We start from the raw sequence: 23,819 nt of genomic DNA, 5'->3' as shown, positions 1-23,819 counted from the left end.
TATAGTTAGCTCTGCGAACTATAACTGGTGAGTTTCTGTATTTTTTAGTTTTATTGGGGCCTATTTTGGTCCTAGAGACTCCATCTCCTGCGGCCTGAATTTAATATAGGTGGGGGCCTGCACATAGGCACACCTCATGCACAACGTTGGAGTCTGTGGGGGCCCTGAGGAGACCAGGGCACCCGTGGCCCCACCAGAGTCCCCGCTTGCTGCTGGACCTAGCATTGCTCCTGACCACAGGGAGCTGCTATTTTTGCTGCTCACTCTGGATGGGAGCAATCTGTTGATCTCTTTACCTGCCCACATCAGTGTGGGAAAGCAAACAGATCTCAAGTCTTCCCCCAGCTGGGGGTAGACTTTTTAAAGCTCTGAACTGCTGGGGGCAGACTCTGTTTTTGCTCCTCTTTGGCAGGAGATTTAAAAATGCCCACCCCACCAGCACAAAGTGTGCAACAGATATATATGAGACATGCACAGTTTTATCATCAATGGTTTCATTTCCGAAGTCATCTGTGATGTTATGACATGTTCCATGACACCACTGATGAGTGATGAAATATGTGAGGTCAAAAGCCAGCCAGCTACACTCACAAATGTATGGCCTGGTTGGTGGAGCAGATTGTCAATACTGACTTTCAACAATGGATGGAACACATTCTACAGTGGGTCCATTGCGTAGATGACCTTTTATGATCTGGAATGAGAGAATAGAAGAAGTGTGGGATTTTGTGAAAATATGACAAAAATAACAATCTTAGATTCAAGTTTGCCTCTAACATTTAGGAACCCTAGTTCCTGATTACTGATTTTAAAGGCAAAGTAGTTGAGGGAACATTAGTCATCAAACTGTTACAAAAGGAGACATCAGAGAACAGTATTCCTCTTGTCATAAGCCACCATCCCAGTAAAATGAATTTGAACATCGCTTATGTGCAACTCCTTAGAGAAAAACACAATTGTAAAACTGAGGGGAAAAATCCATTACTACACATTCCTCAAAGAGTTTCAGAGAACGAGGATAGCCAGATTTTTTTTTAATACAGTCTGTTTAATGGCAAACAGATAATCAAGGACAGTATCAGAATGATTTGTACCTCCAATACGGCCAGCAGTAACATTAATAGGATATTATCCATGCACTGGCATTTAATTCAGGCATATCAGAAACTTACCGAAAACGTAAATCATTGAAGGATATCTTGGTCTCAAGTTAATTTAAAGGACCATCTGATATAGGTTGGTTTAGTCTCCGAGGGTTTTTTTTTAGATGCACAAAATGCAAAGTATGCAGAACCAGTACTAGTTTGACTCCTATGTTTTACCAAATGGCAAAGAAAAGAGGATTTCCAAACATTTTACCTGCAATTGCAACTATTGTTGTTTTAAAGTGTCCTTGTGATAAACTGTACATGTGCAGTCCGATTTTCTCTGCACGGAAACAAGTACTAGAATACTTATGAGCTATTAGGAAGTCTGATGCTACATTTCCCATGGCAAGGCATTTTAAAATGTAGCATGAACAAAATCCTAATCTGTTAATATTCTTTCCAATTGACAGGGTGAAAGAGAATGAGAGAGGAGGTGACCACTTGAGACAACTGGAAAGCAAATACATTTTTTATCTCAATACAAAACAGCCTCAGGGACATAATACTGATGAAGAGGAGAGTTAGATGTCTTTCTGTAAACTTGAGACTTCTCCTCTCGCAGAGGATCCAGGTCAATGCTGAGCTGAAGGTTACACATATGTCGATTCAGTAAGGTTTCTCTTCTCTTCCCTTCCCTATGTCTGTGTTTGAAATGAATCTTCAACCAGATGATTTGATTTCTATATACTTCACCAGCTGGGATATATTAATTCCTAACTTAAGATTCTATCACCCTGTTGAGTGTATGATGTAGACATATATATCAATATGTGATAAATATGTGGAGATTCAATGCATATACGATTTATATATATAGACGGGAGTAATGTGGAAACACTTGGAATACTGGAATACTGTTATTGCCACTTTGAGGTTGGTATATGTATATTTACAATTGCAATGCACACTACAGTGGTTTTATTTTTTGTATTTTTTATATTAGTCATGGTTTCCACTTTGGGACTTACCCATATGAACTGGATTATATATGTGATTATTGATTAATAAAAGAACATTAACACCCTATCAGGGAGGAAAACTGGATTTGTATTGCTGGAATTTGTGTTTACCCATGGAGAGACAGGATATTTTTCAGGAACATGCTTCAAGGAACAGTGACTGATATTGAAAGTCGATTAACATGTATCACTGCACATATATTTGGGACTGGCATGGCCATATAGGTGCTATGCTCATGTGTGAGTGTTTGCACTATAGAATATTTTACGAGATTCCTAGCAATACTTTTTTGATATTTGTGATTCTATATTGGTATATTGTTGAGTTTCTTTGTCATTCACTATTACAAGTTGATATGGATTGATGATTTTATTATGATTGTGAGCTACTTCAGACTAACGCTGTACTGTACTTAGTTCCACCATCTAGGAATAGTTCATCACTACTGTTGACATACTAGTGTAATGTGGGGTGTGCCTGGTCCTCTTTTAATGTTCATACGGGGTCACTAATTGTATTGTGGGGATATTGGACACCAATATCACTGACAAAGGCAAAGCTATGGGGCAGGATTCTAGAACACCGCAACGCATCACATCCTGCAGTGAAATTGCTGGAAACTATCAAATCTTGCACTACCAGCTGTTTGTTATCTTGAGGAGCAACTGGTACTTGAATGTATTACAGGGCTTCACCCCTACACTGGCACTGGTAGCACAAATGTGGATGAGACGGGCGATTGCAGGAACTGGAGAGGAGAGGAGTCATTTAGTAAGTCAGAGCCATGCATTATCAGATGAATCAAAGAAAACACTTTGGCCCTCATTATAACCATGAGCCATGGGCGCCGGAAGACTGCCAGTGCTGGCGGTCTTCCGACCACCATATTATGACTACTGAAGGATTTCTGCCAGAATTTGGGTGGAAATTCTCAAATAGCCTTGCTGGCAGAGGGAGGCGCAAAGACGGTTCCACCACCAGCCCCGCCCCACCAAAAGGACTCCACCAACCGTATTACGACCTGTAATACGGCCTGGCAGTGTCGTGATGGCGGGGCGCTGCCGGCAGTGGAAGCGACCTCCTCGCCAGACAAGGTAAGTCGATCGTCTGACAGGGAAGGGGGGTGTGAGTGGGTGTTGTCTGCATGTGTGAATGTAAGTGTATATGCCTGTGTGCATGGGTGTTTGAATGCATGTATGATTGTTGAAGTGAGTGCATGTTGGAATGTTTGTGTGAATGTGTGTATGTGTGTGTGTGAGTAAATGCGTGTATGTATGTGTGTGAGTGAATGCATGTATGTATGCGTGTGAGTGAATGCGTGTATGTAAGTGTTGAATGAGTGTATGCATGGTGAATGTGGGTGTGTGTGTGAATGTATGCAGGAGGGTGGTGCTGTTATGGAATGGGAGGTGGGGGGTGCTGTCATGGAAGGGGGCTGGAGGAGGGGGTGCTGTCATGCAAGGGGTGGTGGAGGGTATTGGAATTGCAGGGCGGGTTGGGGAACTCGTCTGCCCGTGACAGGAAAGAAATTTCCTGTCACCTGTAGCCTTTCTGCCAGGGTTTTCGTGGTGGTGCTACCGCTGCGGAAACCGTGGCAGAAAGGAGACTCATGATACCACCAGCGGTCTTCAGTGCTGATCTCCGGCCTGGTTGTCCAACCGGCCTGGCGGTACCAGCGGAGATGTGGCGGATTGGCAAAGGCCAAACTGCCACACTCATAATATGGCGGTCTTCACTGCCGGCCCGTCGCATGAGGGCCTTCATTCCTAGACCCCCAAATGTAATGCAGAATTGTACTATTACAAATAAGCCAGGTAACTTTACTGACTTGGTGTTGTTAAATATGGTATCAACGTGTGCTACAGGTCTGAGCTTACAAGTACAAGAGATAAAAATGCATTTTAAAATATTTTCATCATAACATAATCAATGCTTTTGAACCTAAAAGTGTAGCACAAATGGAGAGGTAAGCAGAGTAGATAAGGTTAACATATCAAACCAAACTAAAGTGTGTCCTCTGTGAAAACAGATTTTTGAAATTTGTGACGCATTTTGAATGGAAAATCTGAATTCTTTAAACTTATTCAGTCTCTTTAGATGATAAACTTGTGACTTACCAGATACTTCCAATAAAAATTTCCCTTCAGCTTTAGATGGTGTAACAAACACCACACACTTATATTCCCCTTCTTCATTAAACTGTATATGTGGAAGATGAAGCGCTCCATTCCCATTTCTAATTTCCTCTATTAACATTGTTGATCCAGGTCTTGTTGCCTTATGCATTCCCCTTTCTCCATCAAATTGATATATTGCTTTTTCTCCATTCTTCAGACTGTAGTACCAGATAATTCCTATTATTTTCAAATCCCAGACCCTTGCACCGAACATACAAGAGATGGTAACACTTTCATTCACCAGTGCTTTGATTGGCTCTGCATCCAATATCTTCAATTCCTGGGATTCTTAAATAAAACAATAGCATTCATTAGAAAAGAGACATACTTTCAATGTATGAACACAAAGTTCAAGAAATATTTGCACAATTATGCCAAGAAATGAAAATGAAGAATAATCAAAATATACCACAATTACTGGCATTATCAAAAATGTCCTCTCTGTGTTATCTAAAGTTATCAGCTGCTAACTCACCATACACACGAATCCCTGCAGCACCACAAAGGAATGGTGATGAAACAAAATCGATCGATTTCTACTTTGTGATTTTTGCTAAACACGTGGCATCAACCAAGTATCTTAAGCAAGCCTAGAGAAGGTACTTTGATTCATCTGAATTTTCATATATATTAACATCTATATGTTAAAACTTAAAAACAAACTGGAGCTCGGCCCTCGTCTGGAAGTAATTAGGTTCTGGCATCTGATAGGGTATCCACTAGGCATATAAACATACTTCAGTGCTTATCATAAAGAGTCTCCATAAGAACAGGAGGGACAACAGTGATAACTGCATGCTTCCTGCCCTGCAAATGAGCTACATACCTTGGAACAAAATTACCTACCTTGCTCTGCATGGACGTTGAAGAGCCTGTTACACTGATACCCTCTAAACAAGTAGCTGTGTACCCAGTGGCGGCCCATCCTTTAGGGCGGAGGGGCCACGCCCCCCTAATTTTTGCCCCTCATGAAGAGTGTCTGTCAGGCTGAACAAAGGCCAGCCTGACAGACACTCTTCATTTTCAGCTCAGACCGCCAGGAGTGAGCCATGCGCAATTCGTGCAGACTCATGGCTGCCTGAGCAGAACTTTGCTGGGCTGAGGAAGTCACAGCTCCTATGGGCGTGACCTCCTCAGCTCAGCAAAGGTGCCTCGATGCCCTCACATGGGTGACGAGGAAAGCATCACCCATTGACACTCGCCCTGGGCGCCTCAGGTTTAAGCCCTGAAGCGCCCAGGGTGAGTGTCAATCAGTGACACTTCATCAAAGAGTGGGGTGGGGTCAGCAGTCCCCACTGGAGGCTGGAGGTAAGTGTGTGTATGTGTGTGATGTTTTAAATTGGATGTTTGGTGCGCGCATGCATGTTTGAGTGTTATGAGTGTTGTTAATGGATGTGCATGTGTGTGTGAAAGAATGAGTGTGTGCGATCTTTTAAAATGAATGTTTGGTGCATGCGTGCATGTTTGAATGGTATGAGTGTTGTTTATGGATGTGCGTGTGTGTGTGAAAGAATGAGTGTGTGTGATGTTTTAAAATGAATGTTTGGTGCCTGCATGCATGTTTGAACGGTATGAGTGTTGTTAATGGATGTGCGTGCGTGTCTGTGTGTGAAAGAATGAGTGTGTGTGTGTGTGTGTGTGTGCTTCCTGTCCACCCCCCTCCCTCCTAAAGCTGCCGGTCGCAACTGTGTGTACCAACTCCCAACAGGAGTCACATAACTGCTAAACAGGGATGTGGATGCTACCTGTGTTACCTTTTATGGTAAAGGTGCTCTGCTCCTGCCACCCCCCCAGACCTGCAACCCAGTTCAACACTGTCTTTCATTGACTCTTTCTCTTACATCGCACCCAAGGCATGGAATAACCTCCCTCTACACATTAGAGCCTCCTCCTTACTTCTTGAGTTCCGCATGAAGCTGAAGACTTGGCTCTACATATGAGCACCTTGAGGACCACAAAACTGCACACATGCCCAAGTACTTGGATAACATCTCAGGTGATTAGTGCGCTATACAAATCCGTATAACATAACATAAACTCTCTTTGTACCTTGGTCTGGCCCATGATCCGTGGTACCCACCACCTGCATATGTCTTTCTGGCAGGCTGTCCGATGCTCCTCTCTTTCAATGCGCAGTCTAGAATCCTTCCCCATAGCTTTGCCTGAGCACTATTGCTGTTGTTCCTGTAGGTTGCACTATAGTTGAACACCCCCTTTTTATTTCTGTACTCTTACCTGTTTAAGCTTGCAAGACCTCTCTGTCATCCTCCTCCATTCTCGTCCTCATAGAAGCTGTCCTCTCTTTTTGCTTCAATTTCTTCAATTTTCTCAGTGTGTCCCCAGAGCACTTTAATCCTCCTTTGCTCTTGCTGTGCCTTACAATACTTATTTCCTGCCCTGAGTTCACAGTTGTTGTGTCCTCCATGTACGTCCCTTCTTATCTTTCACTGCGTTTGTTTTTCACTAGTTTTGAATCATGATTTTCATGCTCTTTTGCTCTTGTCAGAAAGTCATGTATGACACCCGAAATAACTCACTAATTAGTGTCCTTCCTCACTTTAAAATAGGACGCCTAACCAGAACTATGACCCCTCTAACCACTTATGCTTCGTTTTTGCCAGCACCATAAGTTTATTGTGTCCACTGCCCCATGCTTCATTTTGTACTTTTGCATCATCTAAACATTTTTTTACCTTCCTGTTCTTTCTTTAGCACCAACTCAGATTTTTGTTACCCACCACTTACAACTGCGCTCACATTCCTTGACTTTGTGTTCACCTCAATTCGTTGTGCATAATTTGTGCCACAACGTCGAGTTTTTCAGTTCCCCACCCTCCACGATCTTTGCTTTTTGCTCACGCCCATGTGGTGCCCATTTGGCCCACCCCATGCTTTGTTCTGTCCCCACCTTGAGTAATATGCCCCTACCACCCAATGCTATTTTTTGCTGATCTTTGTGCTTCACCTTTTCCCCGTTCACAGATGTTGGTGCCACCCACCACTTCTTTTTTGCTTCTGACCTCAACTCAAAATGTTGTGCCCTGCCCTTTCACCACCGCATTGCTTTTACCTCGCCTGGTGTTTGTAGGCGCCCACGCCTTCATCTCCTGTGTGTCTGTCCTACTTTGATTTCTTGTATCATAAAACAGACATGCTTCTTTTTATGCTCCTATTACTGAGTATTTCTGCTTTAACTCTTCAGTGCTTTGAATTGGTACCCACTTGAAACTTTTAGTGTTTCCTAGTGCCCCATGCTTCGCTTTTGATCCTTATTTTTTGTGTCTCATTCTTCATTTTCACCCTATAGATTTTATGTCTAAAAAGTCGATGAGCTTTATTTTTCTTTCATGGTTGCTTGATAAGTCCCTCTCCAATCCTTTCTTTTTGCCCCATCTTGAGTGTTTGTGCCCCAAAATCCCCTGGACCTCATTGACGGCTGCTGTAGCCCCCCAACCTGGGTGCTTCCTTTTGTTCTACGACTCATTAGGTCTTAGCTCTGGATGATGCGCATGCGCGTCTCAAACTGAAACTGCTATTTTCTACATCAAATGCTTCAGTCCGCCCACAGCCTCCCAATTCACTAGCACCATTGGCGCTCTATTTTGCAGCATCTCCATTCGCAAAGGGCATGTACACGTCAAGGCTTTTCAAGTGTTTAGCCCTCCAAGAGACCACCGGCCAACTACAATTAAGGTCCTCAGCATCCATGTTTTTAACCATTGTATGGGACTACTTTTTTGGGTTGAGCACGCAAAGCGCTCTGTCCCTGTTGTTATATCTCTACGGGCTTGTAACCACGCCCATCAGTTTGGTTGGTTCATGGGCTTGCTTTTTAAAATTAGCTTGGTTTGATTAGTGAAAGGCATGCCTTTTCTGGTGTTTAGCCTTCCTCCTCAGTAGTGCACCAGCCAACTACTGAAAACATACGAGGCTCCATCTTTTCCGTTTGGTTTCTGGACTACTTTTTCTCTTTGTTTTGCAGGAAGCGCGATCTCGCTGGGCAGTAGTTGCACATTTTGCATGACATCTATCCTTTTGCATAGATTATTGCACTTTTGCCGGTTACATGGATAATTTCACTTTTGCTGATGCGTTTCACTGCGAGCGAACGTCTGTTTGGTGTGTTTGCTTTGCGCTCCTGGCGGCCATCGGCTCACTTATGTGAAACAGTTTTATTTTTTCATTTTCAATTTATGTGGCAAGAGAAGTCTGGTTAGGAGTTTACAATGCTAATAGCTCTAACTTGAGCAAACGCGAGACGCTTTGCATTGCAAATGCATGTTCATTTTGTTTTCAGTGGCTGACCGGTCTGTTGCGCATTAGGAGAATTAGGAGCGCATTAGAAGCATAACACAGCATTGCAATGCATAACTATTAAAGGTACAGAATTCCCATGCAGGTATTTTCATTGTGTTATTACAGAGCGGGTCGTTCAGTGTAAATGAAGATCACAAAACTGTCAGGCATGGAAGAGCTTCGTTAGTGTGTCCATCGTGAAATTAAAGCGATGCAAAGGTGTTAAAACTGGCGTAATCTCCTAACTGTTCAACCCTGGCTCCCTAGAATCCTCGTCAAAGGTGAATCAGGATCAGTGACGTCTCTAGAAAAGTTTTATTTTGGATTGGAGGGCTCATACAAGGTGTATTCGTGAAAAGCGTGCGCACATGAGTGTGCTAAGTCATATATGTGCATAAATGTGACGTAACACTGTATTTGCTCTTATCTCTTTTGTCCTTTTATTTGCTACATCACAGATAGATTCACCTTCTTTCTGCCCATGCTGGACCTCTTCACTATGGAGATGGAGCCGAGTTACTGAATGTGTGAGAATCGATAAGTGAACGACGAGGGCCACATTACAGCACTGCTCGCCCTGAATCACCTTAAGGTGCTCGTTTTTTTAATCTAAATGCTTACATTCTTCCAGATAAGTGAAATGAAACATCGACCAAGCTATAAAGCAATGTATTTGGCAAAGTTCACACATCTGTGTTGAGCAAGCATGCCATGATTAGAAAGTGTTACTTCGGTACTAGGCCAAAACCTTCCGCAAATCCTCAAGGCCGTTGGCAATCACCCGGATCTTGCCGGCCTGCCTCATATGACACGATACGGCCAGTGTTATTGCCCTGCGACATTGTCCACTTCCTACAGGGTTCCCGTTGCCATTGGCATGAAACTAAAACTTCCTCAGACTGGCTACCTGAGGCCCACTGAACCCGAACTGTTTCTTAGCTACACCTTCTATTCTACCTTCCTGTGCCTATACCTTACACGGAGGACTCCACAAATAAAAGCATATTGACTCTTTCGTTTTCAATGGTAGCATCGGATAATCTTCTGTGCATCCTGATCACACCTTTCTTATGTTTATATCACGCGTGCAGCACTTTGAGTCTCTCATTTAGTTATTTAAAAAAATGTAATGTTGCACTGAATGTATCACTTGTGCACCGAATCAGGAGAATTAGATGATTGTGCCCCAAATACAAATTGTGACTCACACAAACATATTTTTCTCTTTAGTTTTTTAATTTTTTTTTTGTTACCTACCCTTGTTTGTTTTATGGTTTTATCTCTTATTCACTTTTTTTCCATTCTCACTACAATTATTTTTCTCTTTTTTGCGTCTTCTGTTTTGTGTTTTTAATTTATTTTAAATATCTGCTTAATTATTGATATGCTTTCCAATAATACTTTGATTTCTTAAATACACTAGCTCCTTAAAAAAGCCCCAGGCATGGGTGACATGGCATTCCGTCAAAATATGCGTTGGCTGGCAATTAGAACAATAAATAAAAATCCAAAACAAAGACATCAATGACACTACTAGAAACTTCCAGTAATAACTATGTTGATATCTGTATACAAATCCTTTGAATTAATAATGCATAAAGGAGTAAGCTTTCGGTATAAGCATCCACCAGCGAATCAGCTATTGAGCGAACTAGTTTTAGGGCTTATACCTAGATTGAATGCACAATCGACTGCTGATTACTGGATATCTACTGTGGTCTACTGGTTTTAATGATGACATGAATGTAACCACTTTACCACCCGTCCAGGTTAGGATTGTACTGGGTGTTCTCTGGTATGCTTGAAATAACCCTGCAGTGGTGGCTGGTGACAACAGCCCCCCTTTGTCTTCTGGTATGATGGAGCGACTGCCTAAAACTACATACAGAACCCAGGGAAGCCTACAGAACATGTCTTGCCTATGTCACAGGCCACAGCACAAACTGAATCACTTGTAGATATTTAGCCTTCTTCTGAATATTGTCCATGCAGATCAAGTCAGGCCAAGAGAGACAGTAACTTGCCCAGAATTACACAGTTGCACTGTGTTAAGAAGCCACCAGGACTGGAACTCTAGTCTCCAGGCTCCACAATCTAGAAGTAGAAATCCACTGTAGGAGGCTGGCCTGGCTTGTAGTGGGTACCTTGTGGAACTTACACCTTGTGCCAGGTCCAGTTATCCCGTATTAGTAGAATAGAGGTGTTTATAGCAGCTTAGGCTGTTAGAGGTAGCTATGGCAAAGCAGCTTAGGCTGAACTAGGAGACATGCAAAGCTCCTACTATACCACTTATATCATATAGCACAATATCATTAAAAAACACAATACTCAGAGTTAATAAAAATAAAGGTACTTTATTTTAGTGACAATATGCCAAAAGTATCTCAGAGGATACTCTCACTTAGGAGGTAAGTAATATACACAAATTATATGTACACAAACCCAAAACAGGTAAGTAACAGTAAGAAAAGTAGTGCAAACAATGTAGAATCACAATAGGATGCAATAGGTAGACATAGGCCTAGGGGCAACACAAACCATATACTCCAAAAGTGGAATGCGAATCATGAATGGACCCCAGGCCTATGGGAGATTGTAGAGGGTCGCTGGGACTGTGAGAAAACAGTAAGGATGGCCAAAATACCCCACCCCAAGACCATGAAAAGTAGGAGTAAAGTTACCCTACTACCCAGAAAGACACAATAATCGTGATAGGGGATTCTGCAAGAACCACAAGCACCAGCAAAACACTGAAGATGGATTCCTGGACCTGAGGACCTGTAAAGGAAGGGGACCAAGTCAAAGAGTCATGAAAGTGTCCGGGGGTGGCAGGAGCCCACTGAACCCCGGATGAAGGTGCAAAAGGGCTGTCTATGGGTGGAAGAAGCTGAAGATTCTGCAACAACAAAAAGGGCTAGGAACTTCTCCTTTGGAAAGAAGATGTCCCACAGCATGCTGGAGGTTGCAGAAGTGTTTCCAGGCAGAAATACTGCAAACAAGCCTTGATAGCTGCAAGAGTTCTGGTTGCGGTTTTTGGACGCTACTGGGGACCAGAAATGACCAGAATGTCACCCTTTGGAGGAGGAGACAGAGGGGGTGCTTAGAAACTCAGAGAGCCCCTGCAGAAGCAGGCAGCACCCGCAGAAGTACCAGAACAGGCACTTAGAAGACATGAGGACAGCGGTTGGCTCAGAGTCACAAAGGCGGGTCCCACGACGTCAGAGTCCAACTCAGCGAGTTGGGCAATGCAGGACAGAGTCCTGGGGACCCAGGCTAGGCTGTGCACAAAGGAAGTCCTGGAAAAGTGCACAGAAGCCAGAGCAGCTGCAAATCACGCAGTACAAAGGTTTGCTGTCTGGCGTGGGGAGGCAAGGACTTACCTCCACCAAATTTGGACAGAAGGGCCACTGGATTGTGGGAGACACTTGGACCCAGCTCCTGTGTTCCAGGGACCACGCTCGTCAGGATGAGAGAGGACCCAGAGGACCGGTGATGCAGAGGTTTGGTGCCTGCGTTGGCAGTGGGAAGATTCCGTCGACCCACGGGAGATTTCTTCTTGGCTTCCAGTGCAGGGTGAAGGCAGACAGCCCTCAGAGCATGCACCACCAGGAAACAGTTGAGAAAGCCGGCAGGATGAGGCGCTACAATGTTGCTGGAAATCGTCTTGCTACTTGTTGCAGTTTTGCAGGCGTCCTGGAGCAGTCAGCGGTCGATCCTTGGCAGAAGTCGAAGAGAGAAGTGCAGAGGAACTATGAGGAGCTCTTGCATTCGTTATCTGAGGAATAGCCCAGAGGAGAGACCCTAAATAGCCAAAAAAGGAGGTTTGGCTACTGAGAAAGGAGGTTTGGCTACTGAAAGAGGTAAGCACCTATCAGGAGGGGTCTCTGACGTCACCTGCTGGCACTGGCCACTCAGAGCTGTCCGTTGTGCCCCAGCACCTCTGAATCCAAGATGACAGAGGTCTGGGACACACTGGAGGAGCTCTGGGCACCTCCCATGGGAGGTGCTGGTCAGGGGAGTGGTCACTCCCCTTTCCTTTGTCCAGTTTTGCGCCAGAGCAGGGCTGGGGGATCCCTGAACCAGTGTAGACTGGCTTATGCAGAGATGGGCACCATCTGTGCCCATCAATGCATTTCCATAGGCTGGGGAAGGCTACTCCTCCCCAGCACTTCACACCTATTTCCAAAGGGAGAGGGTGTAACACCGTCTCTCAGAGGATATCCTTTGTTCTGCCTTCCTGGGACTGGGCTGCCCAGGCCCCGGGGGGGGGCAGAAACCTGTCTGATGGGTTGGCAGTAGCAGCAGCTGCAGTGGAGACCCTCGAAAGCCAGTTTGGCAGTACCCGGGTTCTGTGCTAGAGACCCGGGGATGCATGGTATTGTCCCCCCAATACCAGAATGGTATTGGGGTGAGAATTCAATGATCCTAGACATGTTACATGGCCATGTTCGGAGTTACCATTGTGACGCTACATATAGGTAGTGACCTATATGTAGTGCACGCGTGTAATGGTGTCCCCGCACTCACAAAGTCCAGGGAATTCACCCTGAACAATGTGGGGGCACCTTGGCTAGTTCCAGGGTGCCCACACACTAAGTAACTTGGCACCTAACCTTCACCAAGTGAGGGTTAGACATATAGGTGACTTATACGTTACTTATGTGCAGTGAAAATGGCTGTGAAATAACGTGGACGTTATTTCGCTCAGGCTGCAGTGGCAGTCCTGTGTAAGAATTGTCTGAGCTCCCTATGGGTGGCAAAAGAAATGCTGCAGCCCATAGGGATCTCCTGGAATCCCAATACCCTGGGTACCTAGGTACCATATACAAGGGAATTATAAGGGTGTACCAGTGTGTCAATGAGAATTGGTAAAATTAGTCACTAGCCTACAGTGACAATTTTAAAGCAGAGAGAGAGCATAAACACTGAGGTTCTGGTTAGCAGAGCCTCAGTGATACAGTTAGGCACCACACAGGGAATACATACAGGGCATACATTATGAGCACTGGGGTCCTGCCTGGCAGGATCCCAGTGACACATAGGCAAAAATAAACATACATGCAGTGAAAATGGGGGTAACATGCCAGGCAAGATGGTACTTTCCTACATCCACTCAACCCCATTTTTCCATAAAACACCCAGCAACATCCAATCCAAGTCCTCACAAGGCTACTCACTCATGAATGTGTGAAAGCCACAGAATTCAAAAGAAGTCAGTGAGACAGACATACGAGCAGTTGAAGTAGCGTCATAGATCTCCACAGTGCCTCGTGGTTCGACAGCTAATCATTTTTATGTCCCTCTGCATGATCCCTTGGGCCTGAATGAAAACTCTATCTGGAATGACCTGGAGGTTGGCAGCCATCTTACGCTGCATCACTCATGTGTCTTTCTGAAAAACAACCAGACCTGGAACTGAGAGACAAGATGGAATTCAAGTTCATCAGATATAAGTCCAGCTATCGCACTAACCCTGTGGCAGAAACATCAATGCAACAGCTTCCTCCCTGTTCACCAATGGCTCGGTCACTAGAACAAGAGATAATCTTTCCTAATGCCTTGCAAATCAAGTTCACAGCTGAAAACTGAAAGGAAAGGTGCCATAGCTCTGTTCTAGCCTTCTCAAGATGCCTCAAAAAAGTGAGGTCTAAAAACAAGCACAACAAAAAAGGATCACAAGAAACAATGGCAGTCCTTACATTTTCATTTTTCTTATAAAGCGGTATACAGCCATTAATTCATCAAAGTGCAATCAGGCTTGCTTTATTTAATCAGAAAAATGCATTAGAATATAAGAGCTTAGTTCTGTTAGGGAAAACCAATTCACAAGAGGTCTCCTGCACCTATGTTTTTAGGTCTCGGCTCTAGACAGAGCACATGTGCGTCTCAAACCAAGACCTCGAACCAAGACTGGACTTCAGTACACCTACAGCCTCCCCACTTGCTGCACCATCGTCGCTCTATTTTGCAGCATCCCCATCTGCAAAGGGCATGTACACGCCATGCTGTTTCCGGTGTGTAGCCCTCCTCGAGAGCACCGGTCAAATACAATTAAGGTCCACAGCGTCCATTGTTTAGCCATTGTTTTGGACTACTTTTTCATTTTATTTTTAATGGCTGACTAGTCTGCCGCACATTAGGAGTGCTATAGTTCCTTTTGATCGGTTTTTCATATGGCTGCTTTTTTGTGTTTTTCTGTCTGTTTTCTGTTCGTTTCGTCCTGGCCTTTGTTTCTGCTCTTTTATTCTTCTGTTTTTGCCTGTCTGTTTCTGATCAATTCTTGACCACTCATTCTGACTTTCTGCTTGTTTCTTGCCCTCTGTTTGTGCCTTTCTGCTCGTTTTCTGCTCATTTCTTGACCTCTGTTTCTGCCTTTCTTCTCTTTTCTTGCCATCTGTTTCTGCCTTCCTGCTTGTTTTATGCTTGTTTCTTGCCCTCTGTTTCTGCCTTTGTGCTTGTTTCCAGGCCTTGGTTTGTGCCTTTATGCGTGTATCTTGACTTCTGCTTGTGCCTTTCTTCTAATTTTATTCTCATTTCTTGACCTCTGCTTCTGAACCAAGGGAAAAAGTTCCCTCATACAATCAGAATCTTTCATATTTCCTCCATATTTCATATTTACTCCTCCACTTCTCCTGTCCCCCATTTCAGTCCCTTCAACTGCCTAAACCCTAATGCCTCAACCAGGGTATTTTTACGTTCCTATGTTCATGGGCTTTGTTTTCACAGAAATGTTCTTGTTCCATCACCTCTGCTTTACATCGGCCGCCACTTTGAGTTTTTAAACACTTATCCCCTGTGCTTTATTACTGCCTGCTTAAGAAGTCTTTATGTAAGCCTTGATGACATCTCAAAGGACATCACGTAAGACATCATTATTGAGATTACAAACAATTAAAGGTCTTGGTGGAATGGGATTAGGCTCTGCCCCTGCACCGAGTCACCACTGCGCATGCACGAAAGACGTGAACAGCCTGTTGTGTAGGCCCAAACCTTTAGGGGTTAATGAGATAAAAAATGACGCAGTTGCATGTGCCAGGGCATTCATAGTAGATTATGCCCACCCAGCGGCTTGGTAAAGGATTTAGCCTACTGTTAGGCCCTGTGCCCAACCTAAATCCCACTTAACCTAGTTGCACGTGGTTTTTGCCAATGCACTGGACACAAGCACTGAGGCCTACAGCCAGGTAATGTGGCATTCCTAGCCAACCCAACCCAGATGCACATATCGCTGGCTGTGCAAACCAGCTGTACACAGTCTTAGTCCAAGGAAAAAAGTTCCCTCATACAGTCAGAGGCTTTCATATTTCAAATTGTGATGTGTTGATTTTTCAAATCTAATATAGCTACCAGAGTTTCAAGATATCTGTACATTTTTGGGTCTCATTTGCCGCTTAGGTTTTGACAAACAATGCCAAGAAACCTAAATCGATTTTCATAAACTTATGACCACTTTGCTGTTTGATGGAAATCTGTTCAATTAGTTTTTGCAAATTGTTCTCTTTTGGCATAAAGTATAGTCTGGATGACAATATGCATGCAAAAATGACCAAAATGAAAACATGCATATATAATCACAGATTAAAAGGTATATATGCATCTTCACTTGGATTATAAAAAAGTCTGCCCATAGAACAAATTTAGCAATTGAGTTTTTATGATTTGTTCTTTGCTTCAGTATAATCCATTGTATTCAATGTATTGTGTTCTGGGGGGGGGGGGGGGGGGACACTAGAGAGCCTATGGCAAGATGGACGCACATTACTGCAGCTCTGCCGACCAGGCCAATTTATCCGCCAATAATCCTGCCATCCAGGTATCAAAAATACAAAATAGTTAGCAGAAGTACAGCTAGATAGACATGAAGACAGCATAGACCCTGCCAAGATGAGGACGGTCCGATCTGGTGGAGAAAATATTTTGATCTACTGAACCGTGTGGGCCGCTCTGAGATCACAGTCTGTACAGGTGCTGGTAGCGGGCAGAAGATGGAGCGGCACAATAGACACCCAGAACACTGCTGCACTGGGGGGCAACCCTTACCTTATCAAGCACCCAGAAGCCAGGGACAGCCACAATGCATGCAGGAGAAAGGAAAGTAGGTGAGATCGAGAGCCCACCCCGAACGTGGCTGTGGAGTAGCTGAACCAGGCAGACACCAGCCAGCTACGTAGGGCCTCCCTGGATGCTGAGAGACAGGTGGGCTGGATAGAAAACCCATAAGGAATACAGCCCGACTGTTTAAAAAAAATCTACACCGCTGAAGTGTTATCAGAACATGAACTTCCAGGGGGCAGCGTAGTGATCCCAGTAATAATGCACCTGCAGCTGCCCTCATGACAGAGGCGAGCCCAGTGTTCCCGCTGAGGGAAAGTTCATATGGAATAGTGAACATAGACTGGCAGGCGTGTGGAGGCACTACTACGGTGTTCTGGCCCACACTACATAGGACCAGACTCCAACAACCACTGGAGAAACAAACAGACCTGAAGTTACAGCAACCATGTGAGGTGAGGGAGTATATAGTACTGAGACGTGGAGGGGAAAAATGGAGGTTCATCAGCTCAGCTGCCTGTAAGTCTAGGTGCACGAAGCTGCTGTAACAATAACGTACACAGGGACAGGCAGTTCAGGCAGCTCTTGCACAAACAACATCCAGATATTATAGAACCAAGGGCACTAGACCACACAGCTTCAGCAATATATTTGGAGAGGGAGAGGAGGACTAAAAGTACCAAACAGCTCCAGGTCCTGAGATCACCTATGTGCTTGTCATAATGCAGTGAGTGAGACCCGTTTCCTTAAGCAAAATGGGCAAGGCAGAAAAAAAACTCGCCTCACTTTTTGAATCTAAGTGCTCAACTAAGAGTGTGCAAGACTCATCACCTGATCAAGTCAAGATACAGCAGTGCAAGGGGCAACTGAATTGGGGAACATGCTGCAAGCCATGCAACAGAGCCTTCAATCAAACAATGGGAAAATTGGTTCCCTGAATTTTCACATGGATCACCTTGATAAGGATGTGTCCCGGCTCAAGACGGTGGAACAGTGAATATCGACCACTGGAGATAAACTTCACACTGTAGGTACAAAATGCCTTGACATGGAGAAGGTACTGGCGGTGATCCAATCAACTAACACTGGAAATATGGAAACATACATGGAGCAGAAGATTACCACATTATTTGGGGCTGAGAACATGCCCCATGTACTGGTGGTTGAATGAGCACACCAATCCTTGACAGCACGCCCACATCCTGGGACGCCCCCACGACCCTTAACAGCACAATTGTTAAAATACAGTGATCAAGATGCGGTCCTAAAAATGGCACATGAAAAGGGTGACCTCCAATACCAGGGAAATCAGATCTCATTTTACCCTGACTTCACGGCGTCTGTGCACGTGGTAAAAGAATTCTTGCCTGTTAAACAGCAACTCTAAAAAGCTGGAATTCAGCATGCCATGCTCTAGCCGGCAAAACTCTGCATCAACCACACAGGAAAACAGAAAATATTTCCAACTCCCTAGGCAGCTAAGGATTGCCTTAAGACGCTCACTTCCAAGAATAAGGACCAAAGTGGGGCAGATAGTGCAGATGAGGACATGTAACCAGCGCATAGGTGCTGGTGGGGGCCGGCGTAATGTGACAAAGTCTTCTGCGACGTAAGCCCATACGACCCTGACTGCCTGCATGCTATGATGGAATGACAAATATAAAGCTATTCCTGCCACCTCCACACCACAGGAGAGGTATTGGGACTCTGGTGGCCCCACGAACAAGTATCCGAAATCACTTCAAAAAGTGGACTGAATGTATATGTTGTGAACTTTTACGTTGGTTGGCATAGTTTTAAGTTACTAGGGAATGGGTTTGTCTTTAGGAAGGTTAGGCTGCTGAAGAGGGCGGGGGATGGGGAATGTGTTACTTGTCAAAGTCATCACTATGCTGATCACCATCCACATGTCAGTGTGCCACGTACTCTAGCTAACTGAGCACAAGACAGCTTCGTATATGTCACAAATTCACAGTGCAGTGGATCAACACTGGGGACCCAAACCATTACTAACCTGGAATATAAGGCGGCTTAATAACCCCGGAACAACCAGGTGATACTTTCATACCAAGAGAGACATAATGTGCAATTTGCGCTCCTACAGGAGACGCACCTCACACATTTGTAGGAGGCTGACCTGGTTTGTAGTGGGTACCTTGGGTACTTACACCTTACACAAGGTCCAATTGTCCCTTATTAGTGAAATGTAGTAGTGTTCTAGAAGCTTAGGCTGATAGAGGTAGCTATAGCAGAGCAGCTTAGGCTGAACTAGGAGACATGCAAAGCTCCTGAAATACCACTTATAGTTGCATAGTACTTATACACAAGTAAAGATAATACTAATTGTTACCAAAAAATAAAGGTAGTTTATTTGGGTGACACAAGGCCAAAAATATCTTAGAGGCAATACTCCTTCTGGAGGTAAGTATTATACACTAGACACCAAATAACGTAAGTAATTAGACATAGGATAGTGCAAACAATAGGAAATGCTGTAGAATGTAATGGGAGAAAATAGGTCTAGGGGAAACACAAACCATATACTAAGAAAGTGGAATGCAAATCGCTAATTCCCCCCTAGACAAGTGTAGTGTGTAGAGAATCGCTGGGAGAGTAAGAATACAGCAAATGTAAGTAAAATACCCCACCCCAGAGCCCAGGAATGTAGGAGTAAAGTACTGCAAGATTCCTTAGCTTAGGACACACTTCAAGTCGTGATTAGAGTTATTGCAAGAACCAAGCAAGACTGCAAACACCAAATGGTGGATTCCTGGACCTGAAGACCTGCAAAGGACCTGCAAAGGAAGGAGACCAAGTCCAGAAGTCAAAAGAAGTTCCAGGAAGGACAGGAACCCCTGCCAACCCAGAAGAGGGTGCACAAGAAGAGTCCCCCGTTGGACGAAGACTGCAGAAATGCACCCAAGGAAGATGTCAGCGGGTTCCTGCATGATGCAATGGATGTCACACGAAGAAATGTTGGATGCAGGCGAGTTTTGGGGCTGGATTCATCCAACAAGCCTTGGTTCCGGCAAAGTCGTGTTTTGCATCAAAGTGGCGCTTCTGGACCCAGGAGGGACCTGGGGGCCTCAACTCTGTGTGAGGAGGATGAGGGGGCTCTCAGCACTTCAGAGAGCCCTCAGAAGATCAGACAGCACCCACTGGAGTCCCAGGACACGGGGACAAAGGAGGAGAAAAATGCAGTTGGTGCCACACTACAAAGGAGGGTCCCACGCCACCGGAGGCCAACTCAGCGAGTTGAGCATCACAGGATAGAGTGCTGGGAACCTGGGCCAGGCTGTGCGTGAAGGAATTTTGCAAATAGTGCCCAGAGGCCCCAGGAGGTGAAGAAGATGCAGAGCACAGGGGTACTGTCGTTCTCGGAGAAGGCAAGGTCGTACCTCCTCCAAATTGGGACAGCAGGACCTCAGGACAGTCTGTGTCGAAGGGGTCTACCCTCTGTGTTCCAAGGAGCACGCTCGTCACCAGGAGAGGAGTCCAAGAGAACCGGTCATCGACTTAGAAGGTGCCTGCCTGAGCAGGGGAGTGACTCCATCACTCCACAGGAGATTTCTTCGGTCCTTCTGGTGCAGGGTGAAGACAGGGAGTCCACAGTGCATCCACACCGTGGAAACTATTGAAGTTGCTGGCTGGAGCTGAAGTTGCAGAGGAAAAGTAGCCCTTCTGGATACTTTGTTGTTGTTTTTTGATAAACATATTTTATTATTTTCAAAAGGAAGGGAAAACAAAAAACGAACAAAGAAGGGGGGGAAGGGTACAAGGCAAGGGAAACAAACATCTTACACAATTTTCCATTTCCGTCTTCATAGTAATAGTTAGATAGCATCTTTGTTGTTAGAGAGGTTAACAATTATTGTAGCAGCCTTTCCTTCCTTTTGAGCCTTTTTAGAATCATGTGTCAATACAATATTTTCAGTGCTTTTTTCCCCTGTGCTCAGTCTGGTTTATGTCAATAGTTCCAACCATCGTCCCCATATCTTTCGAAATTTTTGTGGGCACCCTCTGGATTCGAAGACTATCTTCTCCTGATTGGCACACCAGTCCACTCCTCTCTTCCATTTTTGGAGCGAAGGGCCCCCCGGGAGGCTCCATGCTGCTGCAATGTCTCTTTTGGCAACTAGTAATGCTGTGGCTACTAGGGCACGTTTTGCACGTGTTCCCTCCATCTCTTCCATTATCCCTAATAAAGTTAATTTTGCAGATTTGTGTAGTTCTTGCCCCAGGGTTCTTTCCAGTTCCTGAAATACCCCATCCCAATATTTCTGTATTGTTGGGCAGGTCCATACCACGTGGAAGAAATCAGCTGGGTCGCACGTGCATACTGGGCATTTGGAAGAGGGACGGGCTCCCATTTTATGAAGCCTGGATGGTGTCAGGTATGCTTCATGCAGGTAATAAAATTGTATTACTCAGAATCTAGTTGACACCGCCAGTACCTTGGGTGCCATTAGGGCCTCTCTCCACTCCGCTTCCTCCAGGGTTCCCACCCAGGTTTCCCACTTGGCCCTAATTGGGACTAGTTTGTCCGGAGTGTTGTTAATTAGTGTCTTGTATATGTGCATGATGCCTTTCCCTTCTAGGTTTCCCATTAGTAACTTGGCTTCAAGAGGGTTAAATTCTGGCATGTGGCCTGTAGTGGGTAAGTGTATTTTTAGTGCGTGTCGTAGTTGGAGGTATCTGAAGAATTGTGTTGTGTTTAGTTGAAATTCTGTCTGGAGCTCCTGAAATGTTTTCATGGATCTCCCCCTCCACATGTCCCCCACCATTGAGATACCTATTCGGTGCCATTCTGTAAATCCCTTTAGCGCAGCTGGGGCGCTTAGCCATTCCCCCCTCCACAACGGGGTCTGGAGGGTGATAATGGTGTTCCAGTTGGTGTACCGCAGAGCCGCTCGCCAAGCCAGGAAGACTGCCTTAGTTATGTCTTCCATATCTCGGGGGAGCGGCGATCCGTAGAGCATGTCAAGAACACCGGGGAAGCCTAGGATTGTCAGTTCTGTTTTGTAAGCCGGGTCATCCCATCCTCCATTAAACCAATCGTGGATCACGATTAGTTGGGTGGCCAGGTAATACAAGTAGGGATTTGTTGCACCTAGGCCCCCATCGAAAACATCCTTCCGACAGTGGTGTATTGCCACTCTGTGTCTGGCTCCTCGCCAAAGAAATTTCCCTGTGATGCCTTAGAGGTTCTGGAACCAGGAATGGGGGATAGGGAGGGGAAAATTCTGAAATATGTATAGGAGCCTTGGTAGGATCATCATTTTATATAATGCCACTCGGCCCATCACGTTTAGTGGCAGGGTTTGCCATTTCTGTAAATCTGTTTTAATTCGTGTTAACAAGGGAGATAAGTTCTTGGCCCATGTCATCTTAGGCAGAAGGGATACCCAGATACCCAAGTATTTGAAGATGAGCCTACGCAGGGGTATTGTGCTTTGCCAATCAAAGCAATCCAGTGAAATTGCCAGCGGGATCAGAACCGATTTGGTAGAGTTCATTTTGAGTCCTGATATTTGTTCATACTTTCGTAGGAGGTTGAGACTTCTTGGGCCGGTTATGCTAGGCTCTTGCATGTATAGCAAGACATCGTCTGCGTACAGCGCTATTCTGTCCTCATGGGAGGGGCCCATTTCCACCTGCGGTAGATTGTGTCAGTCCTGATCATCTGGGCCCGGGGCTCGATGGCCAGGGTAAATAAGAGGGGGGACAAGGGGCATCCCTGTCGTGTGCCCCTGCGGATATCAAATGCAGGGGACAATATCCCATTGACTAGCACCCGAGCCGTAGGGTTGGTGTACAGTGTTTGGACCCATCGACAGAATTGTGCTCCGAACCCTGCAAGTTGGAGCACCAGGAGAAGGAAGCCCCAATCAACCGAATCGAATGCTTTTTAGAAATCGATGAGCAGGAGGGCAATGTTTCGGGGCAATCGGTGTCTCTCTGTTAAGGCTACATGTAATCTGCGGATGCAGTGCCGTGTACTACGGGTTGCCATAAACCCACATTGATCTGGGTATATTAATTGCAGTAGGACCCTCTTGAGACGAATGGCTAGGATGGATGCAAAGATTTTAACCTCTGTGTTTATTAGTGATATTGGTCTATAGTCTGCGCAATGAGGTGAGGGGGGTTGGGTTTTGGGAAGTACCACGATTGTGGCAGTGTCTAATTCTAGGGGGAAGGATCCTTTTTCGCTGACTTCCATGTAGAGGCGCAACAGGTGTGGGGTCAGTTCTTCTTTATATGTTTTGTAGTATTCCGAGGGGAACCCATCAGGGCCTGGCGTCTTGCCCGTGCCTAGAGTTGAAATTGCTCCGCCAATCTCCTCTATCCCAATGGGTTCTTCCAATGATTGTACCTCCACCCTGGGGAGCTGTGGGAGGGGGATCCCTTCTAGTGTTTGACGGGCCTGGTGTAGGTCTACTTGTGTGGATACTTGGTATAAAGTGGTGTAGTATGTGGCGAAGGCATTTGCAATTTCGGCATGTCCTCTGACCAGGGTGGTTCCCTTATCATAGACTTCGGGGACAATTCTGGAGGCATGTTGGTTGGAAATTAGCGAGTATAGCATTTTCCCGGTCTTATCTCCCCACCTGTACAGTTTCCCGGCGTTTGCCCTCCATATGTATTTTGCCGTTTCTCGAGAGCGGTCTCGGATCTCTTCTCGGATCAAAAGGAGTTGTCTCCTAAGCTTTTCGCTTGGGCTTGTTACGTTTTGATTTTCGAGGGCAATCTCCCAGAGTTCTAATTGTGTAATTTGTTAGGTTTTGGCGCGTTCTTGATTGCGTATCAGGTTTCTTGCTACCCCTCGCAGTACCGCTTTGCCCTTAGGGTGCTTGATTTGGACACTGATCTATCATTAAGGTGAAAATATTCTGTTAGTGCTTGCTGTATTTGTTCCCTGTATTGTTTGTCTTGGAGGTACCACACGTTTAGTCGCCATATCGGGTGGAGCTGGGTTTGGCCCAGAGTGAGCCGGAGTGGAGCGTGATCTGAGATTCCCCTCGTCAGAATCTCAACGTGTGTAAGGGCTGCGCATTCTGTGCTTGGGAGGAGTATCAGGTCTATTCTAGATTGGGAACCATGGGCTGCCGAGGTGTGAGTAAATTGTTGCTATCTAGGATGGCATATTCTCCAGGCGTCGCATAGCCCTGTCGCTGAGAGCCAG

General features: G+C 45.2%; 1 protein-coding gene across 1 annotated transcript in view; it reads right to left on the bottom strand.

Moving 5' to 3' along the window:
* Positions 1 to 23,819, bottom strand: part of LOC138284669 (uncharacterized) — a 538,877-nt gene that overhangs the window by 475,865 nt on the left and 39,193 nt on the right. Inside the window, exon 2 of the mRNA XM_069223737.1 lies at positions 4,226 to 4,573. Within this exon, the coding sequence (XP_069079838.1) occupies positions 4,226 to 4,573 (348 nt within the window). The remainder of the gene's footprint in view (positions 1 to 4,225; positions 4,574 to 23,819) is intronic.

The sequence above is a fragment of the Pleurodeles waltl genome, chromosome 3_1 (assembly GCF_031143425.1).
Source record: "Pleurodeles waltl isolate 20211129_DDA chromosome 3_1, aPleWal1.hap1.20221129, whole genome shotgun sequence".
Taxonomy (NCBI): Eukaryota; Metazoa; Chordata; class Amphibia; order Caudata; family Salamandridae; genus Pleurodeles; species Pleurodeles waltl.
This window is presented reverse-complemented; position numbering and strand designations above follow the sequence as displayed.